We start from the raw sequence: 19,626 nt of genomic DNA, 5'->3' as shown, positions 1-19,626 counted from the left end.
TAAAGTCAACCTTGGGGCAGGGGACGGGACTGACACCGAGTAGCTAGCCAAGCCCAGGGAAAGGGGCAGGGATGCCGGCCCCTCCATCACCGAGGGCTCCCTGGGAAGAATTTACTCCCTTGCTGAACGGGGAAGAAGAAATGTCGGAATTAAAGCCAACTCCAAAACCGAAGCTGGAGCCCCCCAAGCCCTGGGGTGGGGTCCGGCTGCAGCTGGTTTTGCAACAATCCCCAAAGGGCGGCCAGTGGTCACACGGTTTCATACAGGACAATCCGGTTCCCCCGACTTGTACTTCCCAAGCGCTTAGTACAGCGCTCTGCACACAGTAAGTGCTCAATATGATTGAATGAATGAATGAATACCCGATGTTACGGTGTCCAGCTTCTTATTTTTGGCACCCACTGCCTAGCTTCATGTGTCCCACTCCACGCCAGACTTCACACTGACCCAGGAGGGGAATGCAAAGTGCTGGAGAAAACGGAGGTGTTGCGGGGAGGGGGTGTTCCCCGATCCTCCGACTTCACCCCTTTCCCACCAAGATGGTGGCCACGACATCAACGTGCCACGCTGCGTGCTCGACATCAATCAATCAATCGTATTTATTGAGTGCTTACTGTGTGCAGAGCACTGTACTAAGCACTTGGGAAGTACAAGTTGGCAACACATAGAGACGGAACAATGCCTCGACACATGTGTGACGTCGCAGTTGTCCCGTTTTCCGGTGTGTGGCAAGAGAAACAGCGCGGCTCAGTGGAAAGAGCCCGGGCTTGGGAGTCAGAGGTCATGGGTTCTAATCCCGGCTCTGCCACTTATTTGCTGTGTGATTCTGGGCAAGTCACTTCACTTCTCTGTGCCTCAGTTACCTCGTCTGTAAAACGGGGATTAAAACTGTGAGCCCCATGTGGGACAACCTGAGTACCCTGTATCTACCCCTGCTCTTAGAACAGTGCTTGGCACATAGTAAGCGCTTAACAAATACCAACATTATCATTATTATTATTATTATTATTATTATTATCATTATTATTATTAGACAGATAGAGGCCATCCTGTGCCCTGGCAGATTTGATAACTTCAAGACCTTAAGATTTTGTTTACTCAAGGCCCGGAAGCTGATCCTCACTGAGACTCTGTGCCCCCTGACCCCGACCCTAGTTCTAAGGCTTTTGCTGCTCCTGCCAGTTACTACATAGCAAGATGCAGCGTGGCTCAGTGGAAAGAACCTGGGCTTGGGAGTCAGAGGTCATGGGTTCTAATCCCGGCTCCACCACTCATCAGCTGTGTGACTTTGGGCAAGTCACTTCACTTCTCTGGGCCTCAGTTCCCTCATCTGTAAAATGGGGATTAAGAATGTGAGTCCCATGTGGGACAACCTGATCACCTTGTAACCTCCCCAGAGCTTACAACAGTGCTTGGCATATAGTAAGCGCTTAATAAATGCTATTACTATTATTATTATCTCTGTGCCTCAGTTACCTCATCTGTAAAACGGGGATTAAGAATGTGAGCCCCACGTGGGACAACGTGATTACCTTGCATCTCCCCCAGTGCTCAGAACAGTGCTTGGCATATAGTAAGCGCTTAATAAATGCTATCATCATTATTATTATTATCTCTGTGCCTTAGTTACCTCATCTGTAAAATGGGGATTGAGAATGTGAGCCCCACGTGGGACAACGTGATTACCTTGCATCTCCCCCAGCGCTCAGAACAGTGCTTGGCATATAGTAAGCGCTTAATAAATGCTATCATCATTATTATTATTATCTCTGTGTCTCAGTTAACTCATCTGTAAAATGGGGATTAAGACTGTGAGCCCCACGTGGGACAACGTGATTACCTTGCATCTCTCCCAGCGCTCAGAACAGTGCTTGGCATACAGTAAGCGCTTAATAAATGCTATTATTATTATTCTCTGTGCCTCAGTTACCTCATCTGTAAAATGGGGATTAAGAATGTGAGCCCCACGTGGGACAACGTGATTACCTTGCATCTCCCCCAGCACTCAGAACAGTGCTTGGCATATAGTAAGCGCTTAATAAATGCTATCATCATTATTATTATTAGCTCTGTGCCTCAGTTACCTCATCTGTAAAATGGGGATTAAGAATGTGAGCCCCACGTGGGACAACGTGATTGCCTTGCATCTCCCCCAGTGCTCAGAACAGTGCTTGGCATATAGTAAGCGCTTAATAAATGCTATCATCATTATTATTATTATCTCTGTGCCTCAGTTACCTCATCTGCAAAATGGGGATTAAGAATGTGAGCCCCACGTGGGACAACGTGATTACCTTGCATCTCCCCCAGTGCTCAGAACAGTGCTTGGCATATAGTAAGCGCTTAATAAATGCTATCATCATTGTTATTATCTCTGTGCCTCAGTTACCTCATCTGCAAAATGGGGATTAAGAATGTGAGCCCCACGTGGGACAACGTGATTACCTTGCATCTCCCCCAGCGCTCAGAACAGTGCTTGGCACACAGTAAGCGCTTAACAAATGCCACCTTTTTTGTTTTTTAGCTGAGTGGAACTGACAGTTTTAGGGGGGGAATCCAAAGTAATCCTTCTGTCCCCACTAGGTGGCGCTACAACCTTTGCTTCAAGCCTAGAATAATAATAATAGTAATGATGATAATAATAATAATAATAATAGCATGTACTAAGCACTTACTATGTGCAAAGCACTGTTCTAAGCGCTGGGGAGGTTACAAGGTGATCAGGTTGTCCCGCGGGGGGCTCACAGCCTTTATTCCCATTTTACAGATGAGGTAACAGGCCCAGAGAAGTGAAGTGACTTGCCCAAAGTCACCCAGCTGACAATTGGTGGATCCGGGATTTCAACCCAAGACTTCTGACTCCAAAGCCCGGGCTCTTTCCACTGAGCCACGCTGCTTCTCTAAAGCACAAAAAGCATATAAAGATGCCAAGCCCAGGCCAATCTGGTTTCTTCCTGCCATCTGGGCTGGGGCACTGACTGAAATGAATGGTTTAGGCATTCGGACATCTGGGGGGATGCTGTCCATTTTCATAGGCAAAATTCATCTCTGAAGTCTCATTCCTCCAAGAAACGGGCAGGCCTGACCCCCTTCCCATTAGAGGCTTTGTAACAGGACGTGAATGCTCCATTTCATTTTATCATCTTATCTGGACGGCTCCCACGGGTCCCTTCTCCAAGAGCCTTCCTTTCAGGAAGGGAAAGCGGGTCGGGGGCCCGGCTTTCTCTTCAACAAACGGCCAACAGCACCCACTGCTCCAGGACACTTGAGCGGGGCTCCGGGAAGATCCAGGTTGAATTCTAAGCCATGCAGGGCAGTCACGGCTACCGCGGGCAGCGGAGGCAAAACCCAACGACAATCAGAGCAGCAAGCCCGCCAGCCTTCGCCTACGCTGAGGCTCGAGCCCTTTCACTGACAAAACCCCCAATTAGTTCCTCTCAAAAACCAAAATTCCTAATTTCAGCTAAGGCATTCTCAGGCACCCTGCGCTGCCCTCGGTGGGACGTACAGCCAGAGATCTGGCCCAGGGCTGGCTTCTTCAATTTCCCACCAGATTCTCCAACACCACCGCTTCCAGGCTCTGCAGAGGACGGTCATGGGAGCAGGGGTGGAGGGACAAGGGGAGGATGAGACCACATCAGTACAGGGAGAACGGCGACAACGGAGCAGCCTCCTACAGCTAACAGGCGAAGGGGGCATCGAATTCAGAAAACAAAGTCTCATTCTTACCGAACCTATGAGAGAACAGAGACAGAGAGAGAGAGAGAGGGGTGGGGGTGGGGGGGGGAAATGAGTGTTACCACTTGGGCTCAGAGGCAAAGTCTTACCAACTAAATTTTCAGAAATGGGAAAAATTTAGGCCCTGGTTCTGTTCTGACCCCTCTCTCCTTAATATTTCTCACTTCCCTCTCTTCATTTCTCCAGGGAAAGGACAGAATGATGGGCTACTCAGAAGTAAGGCATGTGAAGCAGAGTGGCATAGGGGCTTGGGAGTCAAAAGACCCGGGTGCTAAATTCCAGCCCCGTCACTTGCTGGCAGTGTGACCCTGGGTAAGTCACTGTACTTCACTGTACCTCAGTTTCCTCAACCACAAAATGGGAGACCCATCTCCCTCCCCTGCTTTGATCGCGGGCTCTTTCTGGGACAGACACCTTGTTCCCTCTGCTTATCTTATATGTACCCCAGCATTTAACACGGTGCCTGGCACAAAATAAGCCCTTAAATACCACAGTTATTAGGCTGGGGATGTTGGGAGGAGAGGCCTCACTGGTCACAGACTTCCTGGCAGAGACGGGACACAAAGAACGTCAACTCCCCTAGGGCAGGAACGATGAGGCACATCTGTTCTGTTCTCCGGGATGGGGCTAGCGTGCAGGGGACGCCTGGAAGATGGAAACACATCAGCTGGGGCCCTGACAGGCCTGCCTGGAGGTGGTCCCTACTGACGTTGTCGCTAGACACGGGGTGCCTCCATTTGTCCTTGGCTAAGACAGGCTGTTTCAGCCCCAGCTGGACCCACTTTGGGCCTTTTGAAATCATCTGCTCCTTTTTGGAAGAGCCTCCTAGGTTCCTCCTGCCCCTCTCCCTACTCCTTGGGTAGAGGCTGCAGAATTGGGAGAAAAGGAGGGAAAGTAGCGGAGGTCTTTAAGGAGAGGCCCCCAGCAGACCCAGGGCCAGGGAGGGTGGAACCAGATGACCCCTGGAAGGCCCTGTTAGCCCTCAGACTTTAAATCATCCCAGACAGCTGGCACAAAATGTCCTATTCAAAACAAATAAAGGAGCGGGCGGTGGCTGGGTGCAAAGAGGGTTTTTCAGATGGGAAATGGGCTTTTCTGAGGAAGAATTCAAGCCTCACTGGCTACAGACCCTGGATTTTCTCTGGGCTTTATCTTGCATCTACTTGGAGTCCGGAACTGCAGATTCTTTATCAGACAGCCGGAAGGCCCCTTCGTGGAGCTGGGCTCGCCAATAAGGTGGTGCAGCTGGGGAGAGAGGAATTTTGATCCTCTCCCCTTCAGAAGGGTTACTTTCCCCTGCCGTCCTCGGGCCCAGCTCACAGTCGCTAGTGCAAGAGACTCGCTTGCTGGGGAGGAAAAGGGATCTCAATAATATTAATTGTGGTATTTAAGTGTTTACAATGTGCCAGGCACTGTACTAAGGATCTGAGGTGGTCAGAACTAACATGCTATTGGTAGCTGCCAAAGTAGTGGCCAAACAGGCCAAGATGAGTCACCCGGGACACCGAAGTCTAGGCAGAGGGGCCCTGGATGTAGGAGTTCTGCCTCTCCAGCCTCGTCTTGGCTGTGTCCCTTTATATTTCTGGGCCTCATTTTCTCCATCTGTAAAATGGGAATGATTCGACGTTCTCTGTCTTCCGGGGGCTTGGGGAGGGTAAGTGACACACAAAAATCTAAAAGTAACAGTGTTGCCATTCCCAAAGATCTCCCAAGCGCTGATAGCTCAACTCCGGAATAACGCGTTCCTCCACAGAGGAGTCCAGGGGTCGTGGAGAGATCTGGCTTCACTCTCTGAGGGGAAAGTGAGTCCGCCTGGACCCCTTTCACCAGAGTCCTGGCACCTCCTCCTGCTGCAGCCTCTGGCCAATTCACCAACCCTCTCGGCCTCGGTGGGCTCACCCAGGCAGGATGCGCGGCTAGTGTGACAGGCTGGCGTGAAGGTGGCTCCCAGGGGAAATCAATCCATCAATCAATGCTATTTATGGAGCACTGTGAGCAAAGCAATGTACTAAGTGCTTGGGAGAGTGCAGGACGACAGAGTTGGTAGACACGATCCCTGTTAAGTAGAGGCTTACAGTCTAAGGGGAACGGGGAGGGCAGCTGGCAACTCCCTGCCCTCTTAAGAAGATACAAAGGAAGTGCCTGGACAGAGATGCTCGGGGCCTGTTTTGCTGTCTAGCCCTGCTGGCTCACTGTGGGGATTAGCAGGGTGGGAAACCAGGGATCCGCCGGCCCAAAGACTTAATAATAATAGCCTGTAGACCGTAAAACTAGACTTTAAGCTCATTGTGGGCTGGGAATGTGTCTATTATATTGTACTCCCTCAAGCATTTAGTACAGTGCTCCGCACACAATAAGCACTCAAATACGACTGGCTGGCATGTATGTTAGGCACTTATTATGTGCCTCTCTGAGCTCTCATCCTTCTGTCTCTCCCCACTTCAGTCTACACTTCATTCTGCTGCCCAGATTATCTCTGTACAGAAACGCTCTGGGCACGTTACTCCCCTCCTCAAAAATCTCCAGTGGCTGCCTGTCAACCTACGAATCAAGCAAAAACTCCTCACCCTCGGCTTCAAGGCTGTCCATCCCCTCGCCCCCTCCTACCTCCCCTCCCTTCTCTCCTTCTCCAGCCCAGCCCGCACCCTCCGCTCCTCTGCCGCTAACCTCCTCACCGGGCCTCGTTCTCACCTGTCCCGCCGTCGACCCCCGGCCCACGTCCTCCCCCGGCCCGGAATGCCCTCCCTCCGCACATCCGCCAAGCTAGCTCTCTTCCTCCCTTCAAAGCCCTACTGAGAGCTCACCTCCTCCAGGAGGCCTTCCCACACTCAGCCCCCTTTTTCCTCCCCTCCTCCCCTTCCCCCCCGCCCTACTTCCTTCCCCTTCCCACAGCACTTGTGTATATATTTGTACAGATTTATTACTCTATTTATTTTACTTGTACATATTGACTATTCTATTTATTTTGTTAATGATGTGCCTGTAGCTTTAATTCTATTTGTTCTATTTTGACACCTGTCTACATGTTTTGTTTTGTTGTCTGTCTTCCCCTTCTGGACTGTGAGCCCGTTGTTGGGTAGGGACCATCTCTATATTTTGCGGACTTGTACTTCCCAAGTGCTTAGTCCAGCGCTCTGCACACAGTAAGCGCTCAATAAATACGACTGACTGAATGGATGAATGAACTAATGGGGTAGAATCAACATAAGTAAATTGGACAAAGTCCCTGTCCACCCTCGGGCTCGAGTCTAAAGGGAGAGGAAAACAGGTGTTTTATCCCCATTTTACAGAAGAGGAAACTAAGGCACAGAGAAGTGAAGCGACTTGTCCAGGGTCACACTGCAGGTGACAGTTAATGCTGGGACTTATGACTTCCAAGCCCTTGCTCTTCTTGCTAGGCCACGCTCGTTATCCTCTGGTTTTGAGATGCGCTATTCCCCGCCTGTGAAGTCTTTCCCAGCACTTAGGACAATGCCTGCACCCAGTAAGTATTCCTCATATCAGTGTCTGTCATCACATGAATGTCTACCTTCCCCCTAGACGATAAGCTCATTATGGGTAGGGAGCAAGCTTGCTAATTCTCTTGCACTGTACTCTCCCAAGCACTTAGAACACTGCTTTTCACATAGTAAGTGCTCAGGAGGTAGCGTTGATTGCTACTCCTACCATCATCAACGCTCACTCCATCTGGAGGCCTTATTTGGAGATGGGGAAACCGAGGACCAGGATAGCTCTGGGCCCCCACCGGCAAGGCCGGTGGCTGATGGCCAGGGGAAGAACCCAGGGGTCCCCTCTCCCCGCCCGCCGGTAGGAAGCAGAAGGAGAAGGCACTTACTTGGTGGCGGGGGCCTCGTCGATCCTGTTGCCGAGCTGCGATTCATGCGACTTGCTCCTGGTGAGGGTGGGGAAGTTGGGAAGCAGCTGGAAAACCTTGCGGCTCGGTGGGGGTGGTGTCCGGGGAGGCTTCAGCTTGAGCTGCCTGCGCAGCTGCGGCGTGGAGGGGGGCGTGACGGGGGAGCCGAGCGCAGTCCTGGGGGTCAGCCGCCCGCACGGGGGCTGCGAGGCCAAGGCGTCGGGGAAGCCCTCGACGGAGGCCTCCGCCGCCGGCGGGAAGGCCGACACCGAGACGGAGCGCGGCTGCGGCCCGCTGCCGGGTTTGCAGAGGTGGGGGGCTCCCGAGGTCCAGCCCATGGCGGCCACGCCGGCGGGGCCCAGGGCGTCCGCGTGGTTGGGGGTGCCGCCTTCCCTGCGCGGGTCTCCCGGAAGACACACGTCATCCTTCGGGTCCGTCGCGCCTGCCGGCCAACGGAGACAAGGAGTTCGGCGGGAAACAGATCGGGAGGCCACGTTGCCACCCCCTCCTCTAATAATAATGATGGTATTTGTGAAGCGCTTCCTATGTGCCAACCACTGTTCTAAGCGCTGGGAAGGTTACAAGGTGATCAGGTTGTGCCACGTGGGGCTCACAGTGTTAATCCCCATTTTACAGATGAGGGAACTGAGGCACAGAGAAGTGACTTGCCTCTAGTCACACAGCTGACGATTGGCGGAGCCGGAATTTGAACCCATGACCTCTGACTCCAAAGCCCGGGCTCTTTCCACTGCGCCACACGGCTTCACAAAGCATCCAGAGCCCGTGCCAGGGGCAGAGGAAGGCCCAGACGCCTCTGGTTTCCTCCCTGGCCCCCCGGGCTTCAGCAAAGACTGGCCTGCTTCCTCCAGTCCGGAGTTCCAGAGGAAACCTCGCGTACTGACCCATTCTCATCCAAAGAGTCAGCTTGAATCCCCATGCTGGAATTGGGGGAGGTGGGGGAAGGGTGCAAAATGGAATTTGGGGCTGGGAATCTCAGTGCAGCTGGTTCTCAGCAGAGGCCGTGGGAGGCACAAGGGATGACAGCCTTGTTTAGGACGCTGTTTAGAACACTAGTTTCCCTCCCTCAGGTCCAAGGCTGGGACTTGATAAAACCCAAAAGGATGCTTAAAGCTGCAATGTGATGAAGGAGGCCTTCCCAGACTGAGCCCCCTCCTTTCTCTCCCCCTCCTCCCCCTCCCCATCCCTCCCGCCTTACCTCCTTCCCTTCCCCACACACCTGTATATATGTATATACGTTTGTACGGATTTATTACTCTATTTATTTATTTATTTTATTTGTACATATTTATTCTATTTATTTTATTTGGTTAATATGTTTTGTTTTGTTCTCTGTCTCCCCTTTCTAGACTGTGAACCCACTGTTGGGTAGGGGCCGTCTCTACATGTTGCCAACTTGTACTTCCCAAGCGCTTAGTACAGTGCTCTGCACACAGTAAGCACTCAATAAATATGATTGAATAAATGAATGAAGGAACGGGGCCTATAAAAACAACCCCCCCCAATCTTTTCTTTTTCTCTCTGGCCTGATGTCTCAAAGGCAGATTCTACAGCTCTACTGACTCAGGTAGGGGGTACAGCAGGGACTCTGAAAGGAGCACACTTTTGCTATGAAGATGCTCAGAAGCACTGTGGCCTAGTGGAAAGAGCTGGGGCCTAGGGACTACGGTTTTTTTCCTTCAATGGTATTCAGTGCTTATTATGTAGATAGGTACAAGCTAATCAGGTTGGACACAACCCGTGTCCTACATGGAGCTCCTAGTCTCAATCCCCATATTACTAATGGGATCACAGAAGCACAGGGAAGTTAAGTGACTTGCCCGATGTCACACAGCAGACAAATGGCAGAGCCAGGATTAGAATCCAGGTCCTTCTTACTCCCAAGCCCATGATTTGACTTCTAATCTCGGCTCCGTCACTGCCCTGCTGGGTGATTTTGGGCAAGTCGCGTAACTTTTCTGGGCTTCCGTTTCCATTCTGTAAAATGGGGATGAATGTATGTTCTCCCACTTTCAGACTGGAAACCCCATGTGGGATAGGGACTGCATCGGACCTGATGATCTTGTATCTACCCCGCTGCTATGTATAATGCTTGGATTGTAGTGAGTTCTTAAATACCACTATTATTGTTAGTCCTATTGGGCTGTTTACATTCCTGGCTGATGGTGTGTTTGTTTCCTCTTGCTGAATTCACCTAAAATCCCCTCTGCTCAGGAACCAGAGGGCGGCCCTTGGGCAAGATCAAGGCTCTTCTGGACAGTTCTAGGAGTGGACAGTCATTACAGAAAGGGAGTGGGTTCCCCAAGATCCCGCCAGAATTATAACACCCCAGCGGCCCCTGAAATTCCCCACCTCTCCCAATCGACACAATGCTTGCCTACTTACAGTTCACCCCAGCCTGGCCTCCGCCCTTTGGGGAGTACAGACGCCACACGGAAATCACCAGCCAGCGTCCCCAGGACCCGGGGACCTCTCTCCATGCTCGACGCGCCCTCCCCTCGGGTCCCAGAGGGCAGAGTACGGCCCTTTAAGGAGGTAGCCCCGGCCTGGAAAGCGGCCCGAGGCGAAAGCACTGAGCTGTAGCAAGAAAAAATGGGGAAGAGGGGTCACCCCATCAACCGGTAGGAGAGCGAGTCCTACCTAAGCCGGTCACCTTCCGTAAGCAGGCGAGGGCAGAGTGAAGGCGGCTGCACTCCTCGGCGCTGGCTCCGCATCGCTCCAGTGTCTCCTTCAGCTTGGACTCGTTCATCTCCAGCAAGGCGTCCAGCGTGAGCTCCTGGGGGATCTTCTGCAGGGAGGACGGGAGCGCTAGTCACCGGACGGGAGGCGCGGAGGCCTCGGAGGGACGGACGCCCACCCCAGCGCAAAGCGGAGGCGGCTCGCTCGATTGTGAGGACTTGGGCAGGAAAGAGGGCCACCCCTCCCCCAGCCCACCAGCTCGGGCCGGGGATGGGCAGCTCCCGCTGGCTGACTGGCCGGGGCAGCTGTTTGTTCTGTCGGCCTGCGAGGCCTCGGTCCAGAAGCTGCCGCTGCCTGTCTGGAGGCCATCTGGGGGGCACAGCCAGCCGTGGCTCCCCCTCTCAGGACGGCACCGGCTGGAATGGCCCTGGCTGCTCTACAAGGGCTCTCTCCCCGCCCCCCGGCCGGGTCATCCCCTGTCGTAGCGCCCGGTGCCCCCCTGAGCCAGAGGTGGCTACAGGAGAGACTGGCCCTGTCTGGGTGCTGGGACTTTGGGTCACCCAACCATCCATGCCGGGGCCAGGCTCGGCCTGGGGTCTTGGAGGAAGCTGCTCCAATCAATCAATCGTATTTATTGAGCGCTTACTGTGTGCAGAGCACTGTACTAAGCGCTTGGGAAGTACAAGTTGGCAACATATAGAGACAGTCCCTACCCAACAGCGGGTTCACAGTCTAAAAGGGCTGGCAGTCCTGGGGACCACTGCACCCTTTCCCCCCCCCACCCAATCAATCATATTTACTGTTGCCAACTTGTACTTCCCAAGCGCTTAGTACAGTGCTCTGCACACAGTAAGCGCTCAATAAATACGATTGAATTGAATTTACTGAGCACTTACTCTATGCAGAGCACTGAACTAAGCACTTGCACGAGTACAATATAACAGCTGAGGGACAAGTTCCCTGCCCACAGTGAGCTTACAGTCTAGAGGAGGAGTCAGCAGCATTGCTTAGTACGTAGAGCACAGGCTTGGGAGTCAGAAGGACCTGGGTTCTAATCCCGCCCGGGCCACTTGTCTGCTGTGTGACCTCGGGTAAGTCGCTTCACTTCTCTCTGCCTCAGTTCCCTTATCTGTAAAATGGGAATTAGGACTGTGTGTCCCATGTGGGTCAGGGACTGTCTCCAACCCAATTATCTTGTATCTGCCCCAGCACTTAGAACAGTGCCTGGCATATAGTTAGCACTTAAATTTCACAATTATTATTATTATTATTTAAGTCTAAAGTTATCAAAGGGCAGCTGCCACAAGTTCCATGCCACAGGGCGGCTCAGCTCCAGCTCATGAGCCCTCACTCCGCAATGTACCAGACTTCTATTCATTCACTTGTATTTATTAATAATAATGATAGCATTTATTAAGCGCTTACTATGTGCAAAGCACTGTTCTAAGCGCTGGGGGGGGGGTACAAGGTAATCAGGTTGTCCCACGTGGGGCTCACAGGCTTCATCCCCATTTTACAGATGAGGGAACTGAGGCCCGGAGAAGTGAAGTGACTTGCCCAAAGTCACACAGCTGACAAGTGGCGGAGCCGGGATTTGAACCCATGACCTCTGACTCCAAAGCCCGGGCTCTTTCCACTGAGCCACGCTGCTTCTCCTAATTTCTCCAATTTATGGGAGTGCTACCTGTGTGCAAAGCAGTTTGCTAAGCACTTGGGAGAGTACAATATAACAACAAAAAATAGACACATTCCTGCTCCAGTCTAACTGGAGGAGAAAGGCAGGAAAGGCACATGCCTCCAGGCTGTGCCGTTCCCCAAGGGCAAGTCAGCTACCAGCACATCAGGAGCCCATGATCTCGTGACCAACTGGAGGGCTGCTATGACCCTGGGGGTGTCCAAGTGCCTGCCCCTAGCCCCTCAGCCTCCTCCACACAGGATTCCCCAGCCTCTACTGCCTTCGGCTGTAAGCAGTAAGACCCCAAGCAGTGGGGTCTATCCAATACAATCAGATCAGACAGTCCCTGTCCCTCACAAAGCTCACAAAGTTCCCTTCTAATAATAATAATGGCATTTGTTAAGCGCTTACTATGTGCAAAGCACTGTTCTAAGCGCTGGCGGGGATACACTGTGATCAAGTTGTCCCACGTGGGGCTCATAGTCTTAATCCCCATTTTTACAGAGGAGGGAACTGAGGCTCAGAGAAGTTAAGTGACTTGCCCAAGGTCACACAGCAGACTTGTGGCGGAGCCGGGATTCGAACCCCCGACCTCTGACTCCAAAGCCCGTGCTCTTTCCACTGAGCCACGCTGCTTGGTCACGTTTCTAGACTGTGAGCCCACTGTTGGGTAAGGACCGTCTCTATGTGTTGCCAACTTGTGCTTCCCAAGCACTTAGTACAGTGCTCTGCACACAATAAGCGCTCAATAAATACAATTGATTGATTGATTGATTAGGACACCAAGGGGAAAACTTCAGTGCAGAAGGCATTGGTGCAGAAGGCTCCCTACCACTGCTACATCAACTTGAGCCAGAATACAGCTCCTCTTCCTGAGGAGTTTAGTGTTACAGTGGAGCGGACGGGGGGGGGCAGAGCCCAAAGGTTGGGTGGGAGTTAGGGGGGATCCCTTCTCCCCAAATCAAGCTTGGTAACTCATTTCCCCAATGCACAGTCAGCTGTGAATTTGGCCCCAGTGGAAATGGACAGAGCCCAGCTGGCATGAAAGGCTGGCAAACTGGTTTGATTTGGGAAGGTGCAGAATCTCCGAAACCTACAAACTCCCTGTACTTGGGTGGTGGCCGGAAGGCGATCAGTTCATTACAGTGTCTGTGTCCCCCGTCAGACTGTAAGCCCTAATAATAATAATAATAATAATATTGGCATTTACTAAGTGCTTACTATGTGCAAAGCACTGTTCTAAGTGCTGGGGAGGTTACAAGGTGATCAGGTTGTCCCACGTGGGGCTCACAGTCTTCCTCCCCATTTTACAGATGAGGTAACTGAGGCACAGAGAAGTTAAGTGACTTGCCCAAAGTCACACAGCTGACAGCTGGCGGAGCCGGGATTTGAACCCACAACCTCAGACTCCAAAGCCCGGGATCTTTTCCACTGAGCCACGCTGCTTCTCTAAGTCTCCACATGGTCCAAGACCTTAGGGACACTGGTGGCGTGGAGTTGGATACGCAACTTCAGAGCCCTCTGTGCAGAACACACTAGAAACGGCAAGACTGACCCATATCTTCACAGTAGCTGCTCAATAAATGCACCCTAGACTATAAACTCATTGTGGGCTGAAAATATCTGCTATACTGTACTCACCCAAGTGCTTAGTACACTGCTCTGCACCCAGTAAACACTCAAAAAATACGATAATTGTTTGATACCCCCTACACTCCATCTCTCAGTCCTGTCGATCACCCTGCCGCATCAGGTTGGGAAAAAAAAATCCTTTGGCCTTGAGATTCCCGGCTCAATCTCGCAAACTGACATGCCAGGAAGAGATGGATGGATTCTCCTCAGAGAGCAGGGGACCGGTGTTTCGCCACTGGCCTGCCGTGTGACCAAAGGCAAGTCACATCCTCTCCAGGCCTCCGTTTCCTCATCTGTAAAATGGGCATAAGGTTTCTGCTCTCCCTCCAACAGAGCCCTGTGTGGGACAGGGGCCGTCCAACTTGATTAACTTGCATCTCTTCCAATGCTTAGTACAATGTTTGGCACATAGTACACTCTTAATAAAGCTACCTATAAAAACAGGGAGCAGCAGTTCAGATGGACAAGGAGTTCAGAAGAGCACAAGCTACCTTGCAGATAATAACAAGGGGAAGGAATGATTTGAAGAGCCCACTGTTGGGTAGGGACTGTCTCTATATGTTGCCAATTTGTACTTCCCAAGCGCTTAGTACAGTGCTCTGCACATAGTAAGCGCTCAATAAATACGATTGATGATGATGATAAACTTAAGAATGCAAATTTTACACCTTTCCCTTCCTACCTGGCAGAGTCGGGGAGGCAGACGGGTGAGGAATATCTGTGGGCTGGTCATTTTTCTGGGTCTGTAGTTAGGAAATGACCATGAGGAGGGCTAAAGGGCCCAGATCAGCGCATGCCGGAATGATTCGGTGACAGCTTTGAGGACCGACATCTGGGAAAGGATGGGGAGAAGTGAGGAGGAGGGACGGAGACAGAATGTCAACAAGAGGTAAGAGGGAGCAGCCGAGCCGCTCCCGAGGAGCCTTTTAAGGGATGAGACTCCGTAGTCAACGGAGACTCAAGCCCTGTCTCCAGGAGGGGGAAGGGAAGGAATGGACAGCCACATCTGTTACTACCCACCACCCCTCCCTCACCCCCAAGAGTCCCTTTCTGACCCGCCCGTGCTCAGTGGAGGCTCAGGGAAGAGGCTCAGAGTACAGTAAGGCAGCACCTGTTCACACAGGGAGACAGCGGGCACCTCGATGCCAACCGGATCCACAGACATGAACCATTCGTACCACTACCCCTCCAGCTGTAGCCACAGCAACAAGCTCAAGGGTCTTCACACTCCGGTGCTATACGCACTGCCCAGGTCAAGCGTGCTGTCAGTTTAGCTATGTTTTGCGCTCTGTAACCATGGGAAAGTCACTTCATTACTCCATGTCTTACTTTCCTTATCTGTAACACAGGAATACCTGGATTCTCTCCCTCTTAGGCTGTGAGCCGCCCCATGTGGGATAAGGACTGATAATCTTGTATCTCCCCCAGTGCTTGGCACATAGTAGTGCTTACCAAATATGGCAGTCACTATCATTTGGCGGCAGAAGCAGCGTGGCTCAGTGGAAAGAGCACGGCCTTGGAAGCCAGAGGTCATGGGTTCTAATCTCGGCACTGTCCCTTGTCAGCTTTGTGACTTTGGGCAAAGTCACTTAACTTCTCTGGGCCTAAGTTACCTCATCTGTAAAATGGGGATTAAAACTGTGAGTCCCACGTGGGACAACCTGATCACCTTGTATCCCCCCCGCCAGCGCTTAGAACAGTGCTTTGCACATAGTAAGCGCTTAACAAATGCCATCATTATTATTATTTTTAATGGCTCCTGAGCCCAGGTCTCGGGGATATGGGAAATTCACAGAAGCATTTCTGGTCCAGAAGATTTTCTAGAAACCTTCCCAGCAGAGCCACAAAGCCAGACCCAATAAGCAGAACATCAGCCAAGCTCAACCGTGACAGAGAACCAAATTCCAGGCCACTCTGCCTGGATTGCGGAGGCAGCGCTGAAATACTGTGGGGCAGGGAAAGATGGGTGCTTCTGACAACCCACGTAGAACCCTAGAACTGAAAGGGGCTCCCCAAGTCATCTGGTTCAGCCTTCTGCCTCCCAGCAATTAGACACTAAACCAGCCAGGAGAGACTGATACCTATTCTATAATAGAGAGCACCACGGAAGCAGAGTCTTCCATGAATTCCGCTAGGAGCCTGTTCTAGAGATTTGGCACCCATATGGCCAAGAAACCAAACCAACCAAGGAAAGTTGGCATTTATGAAGCACTCCCTGAGCTGGACTTGATACAAGGCTAACAAATCAGATTCAGTCTCCATTTCACATGAGGCTCACGATCTCATTCCCATTTTAAATACCGGAAAGCTGAGGCCTCTAGAGTTTAAGGGAGTTGCTATAAGTCACACAGCAGGCCAGTAGAAGAACTGGGACCTGAAGCTGAGTTTCCTGATTCCCGGTCCCATGCTCTTTCCCCTGGATCTCGCTGCCTCATCCAAGATGATTTCCCGGCAGGCTCCTCGCCAAGCGGGGGCCTTGGCCTTCCATCACAGGGCTCTCCCGAAGAGCAGATGGTGTTGAAGGAGCATTGTTTACTCAGCTTCATCCTTTCAAAAGGCCCCAGCTTCATCCTGCCCCAGGGCCTGTCCTATATAGACAGGAGACCCAGGCTGGCTCTCCTTTCCCAGGCTTCAGATGGCCAGACTGGGCTGGAAGCAGTGGGACTGAACGAGGGATCCTGGGCTAGACTTTTTCCCGGGTGGCTTCCAGGGAGGGTCTTTAGTCAAACTGAGATGTCTCCTTCAGGGTAGTCTGTTTCAGCCTTCAAGGTCTCCCTCATGCTCCGATCAGCCCAGACTCTGGTCCAGCAGGAGCTGAGGTCTAGGATCTGGCCAGCATTCAAGCTGGTTCCAAGAATGAGAGGTAATAGGGGCAGGAGGGAATGGGCAACCTTTGTAGGTGTGGCAAGCCAAACTCAGAGCCCCACAGATCCTTGCCCCTTTACATTAAATCACTTCCTTCACCCTTAGAGTTCACAGGACACAGTAGACGGGCCCTCAGAAGCACCCTGCAAGGCCGGGAATGGGCAGGTTTGACTCTTCTAGTGGAGAAACTGAGGCATCAATGAGGATTGCCCTCAGACTCTGAGCTCCATCCGAGTAAGCGCTCAATAAATACGGCTGAATGAATGAATCAACCCCAACCCCACAGCACTTACGTACATATCTTTAAACTATACATTTTAAATTATTTATATTAATGTCTGTCTTCCCCTCTAGACTGAAAGCTCATTATGGGCAGGGAACGTGTCTGCCAACTCTTATGTACTGTACTCTCCCAACTGCTTAGTATAGTGCTCTGTACATAGTAAGCACTCAACTACCACTGACTGATCAACACCTCAGTGAACCCCTGCTGGACTGGTAATAATGATGCTATTTACTGAGCACTAACTAAGTGCCCAGCACTGGGGGATGTAAGGTAATCCAATCAGAGCCCCCAGGGGGGCTCACAGTCTAAGAGAGAGAAAACAGGTATTTTCTCCCCACTTTACAGATGAGGACACTGAGACCCAAAGAAGTAGAGTGACTTGCCCAAAGGTCTTCCGATTCCATGCTCTTTCCTTTACACCACACTGCATTATCTCTCTCTCACTTACACATATATATACACACTCTCTCACTCTCTGAGTTTTACATAAGGGCAAGAGGCTACGTGAGGGGTCACAGACGGTGAAATGAGATTATACCATCAACCCCAAAGAAAAACAGCAGCACCAACTCCCACCCTGTGCCAGAGCCTTTCACTTGTGCTCTGAAGCGACTGGACTGGAGGATTCTCGGTGGGTTTCGGTTTTCCACGCTACCTCGCGGCACGGATCACCGAGAGCCGGTTGGAACCAGCCTTCAACCTCCACTCCCCCTCAGTTGTTGTTGTAGGCCTGGGCCAGGTCACTGGAGCAGGTATCAAATGAGCCCGCAAATATGCCTTCCTGGGATGGATCGGCAGCCAAACGAACCTCGTCACTGATATCTCGGTCTATTCTTAGGCTCCCGTGTGGGGCTCGGACCATCTGCCTTGCGGAATTATTATTACTGTGGCATTCGTTAAATGCTTACTATGTGCCAAGCACTGTACTATGCACTAGGGTTGATGCGAGATCATCAGGTCTGACAGAAGCCCTGTCCCACATGGGGCTCACAGACTAAGGGGAAGGGAGAACAGCTACTGAATCCTCATTTTAAAGATGAGGAAACTGAGGGCCAAAGAAGGCCGCGCAGCAGGCGAGTGATGGGTCCACAGTTAGAATTTGAGTCCTCTACTTCCCAAACCCATGCTTCTTCCACAAAGCCAAGCTGCTTCCCAATCTTACTCTAAACTTCTTTCCCTCAAAGCTCCCCACGTCATGAAGTCTTTTCTGATTAACTTGCCCCCCACATCCCATAGTCCTGGTTAGACCACGCTTGTTGCGTTCCTGCCTCCATCATCATCTTCGTCCTTGCTGACATTTACCAAACATTCAAAGAGTACAAGGCACTGTATAACCCCTGGGATGAGGACACAAAAAGGAAAAAATAAATACGTAAACAAACCCAGACTCTGGCCCAGAATCTCAAGTGGGAGGATGCTGTCTTTTGATTTCGAAGAAGACACCCACTGCTGATGAAATTCACCTTTAACTCCACGTGTGACTGAAAACAGCCACATCATGTACGTAAAAAGAGCGTCCCTTGTCACGCTGTCATATTTGATGCCCTCAGCGCCTGGCGCTGTTTTCACTTTTGCCTCCTCGTCTCTCGCTCTTTATGAGGTTTTGCTGGAAGAGAGTCGCTCCCTTCTTAACAGCTGTAGGCCAGGTTGGTTTGACCTCAGCAATGGCAGGCACTGCGTTCATCCGGCCTCCTGGCTTTCGGTTTCCCAATTCCAGCTCTCTGTACGGCAGCTGTTCGGCTGTCCTGCTGTCACTCGTTCTTCTCAGGCATCCGCCCAGCATAGCTTCAGTATTCAGCAAAGAATGGATCACCACATTCCAAGTTTACCCGATGGGGAAGCCCAAAGAACGTGGAGCAGGGCTTGAAGAATTGAATTTGGGTCACCATTTCGAGAGCAAACATGCTCTTATGTGGAAAGGACATAAAAGGTTCTTTATATAATAAATGCTGCAACAGTGCGAACATCAAATATTTCACATGAGCCCTGCCGACTGCCTTACTAAAACTCATTAAGTGGCCCTCCGGCCCAAACGATTGCCCACCCCTGACTAGGATATAGTCTTCCCAGGCAGCAGTGTGGTTAAGCTGCAGCAGCCTATGATCATCATCGCCATTTCAATCTTCAAGAGCCTGTGGGCTCGGCACTTATTAGGCATTTGGAAACACAGTATAGAAGCTACCCTCGGGGAGCTTCCACTCTAATAAACCAAGACAATGGCCACAGAGCTTGCTGCCTCCTGAATTATGCCTTGTTAACCTCCAAGAAAAATGGCCTCTGGAGACTCCTGAGAGGGTGGGAGGGGGGCGGTGCATGTTCACTTTTCCCACACTGCCCTGCAAGATGGACTGGAGAATTTTATCCACTCAGGACTCCCAAGTCAGGGGCCCCAAACACTTTATTTGGTCTGTTTCCCAAGCCCCCCCTTTTTGCCAAATACAACCTAAAGTCATGAAGACATATGTTCTGCCCTTGCCCTCTCCTGGTAGCTCTCCACTTTGTCAGCCAAGACCTCAGTGGCTCAGGCCCTTTCCTCCTCTCCCATAAGCTCTCACGTTATAGCCCAATCCCATTTCTCTTTCCTTTAAGGCAACTCACAACCCTCCACCACAAGCACTTGATAAATATCACTGATCCACTGACTCCCCATTAGGGGAAGCACAGCCCCACCATCCCTGTCGGCTTCCATCTCTAATGCTGGAAGGGAACCCCAAGATTTACTCTGACCTCAGATCCTTGGGTTCTGAACACCCACCCTCTCCCAATGCCCACCTGCACCCCCACATATGCACTCCTGACCACCACCCCCCCCCCAATCGGTTCACACTGCATTTGGGATGACAGGCAAGATACCCACTGAATGGAGAAGTTATCCCACCT

The 19,626-nt window shown here is 51.5% G+C and overlaps 1 protein-coding gene across 4 annotated transcripts in view; it reads right to left on the bottom strand.

Moving 5' to 3' along the window:
• Window positions 1-19,626, bottom strand: part of KSR1 (kinase suppressor of ras 1) — a 162,320-nt gene that overhangs the window by 39,925 nt on the left and 102,769 nt on the right. For all 4 annotated transcript variants that reach the window (XM_038758760.1, XM_038758759.1, XM_038758758.1 and 1 more), the window contains 3 exons: window positions 10,250-10,397; window positions 7,574-8,033; window positions 3,730-3,734 (listed from right to left, as the gene is read on the bottom strand). In XM_038758760.1, coding sequence (XP_038614688.1) covers window positions 3,730-3,734; window positions 7,574-8,033; window positions 10,250-10,358 — 574 coding nt within the window. In that variant the 5' untranslated portion in view covers window positions 10,359-10,397. The remainder of the gene's footprint in view (window positions 1-3,729; window positions 3,735-7,573; window positions 8,034-10,249; window positions 10,398-19,626) is intronic.

Source organism: Tachyglossus aculeatus, chromosome 17 (genome assembly GCF_015852505.1).
Source record: "Tachyglossus aculeatus isolate mTacAcu1 chromosome 17, mTacAcu1.pri, whole genome shotgun sequence".
Classification (NCBI taxonomy): Eukaryota; Metazoa; Chordata; class Mammalia; order Monotremata; family Tachyglossidae; genus Tachyglossus; species Tachyglossus aculeatus.
This window is presented reverse-complemented; position numbering and strand designations above follow the sequence as displayed.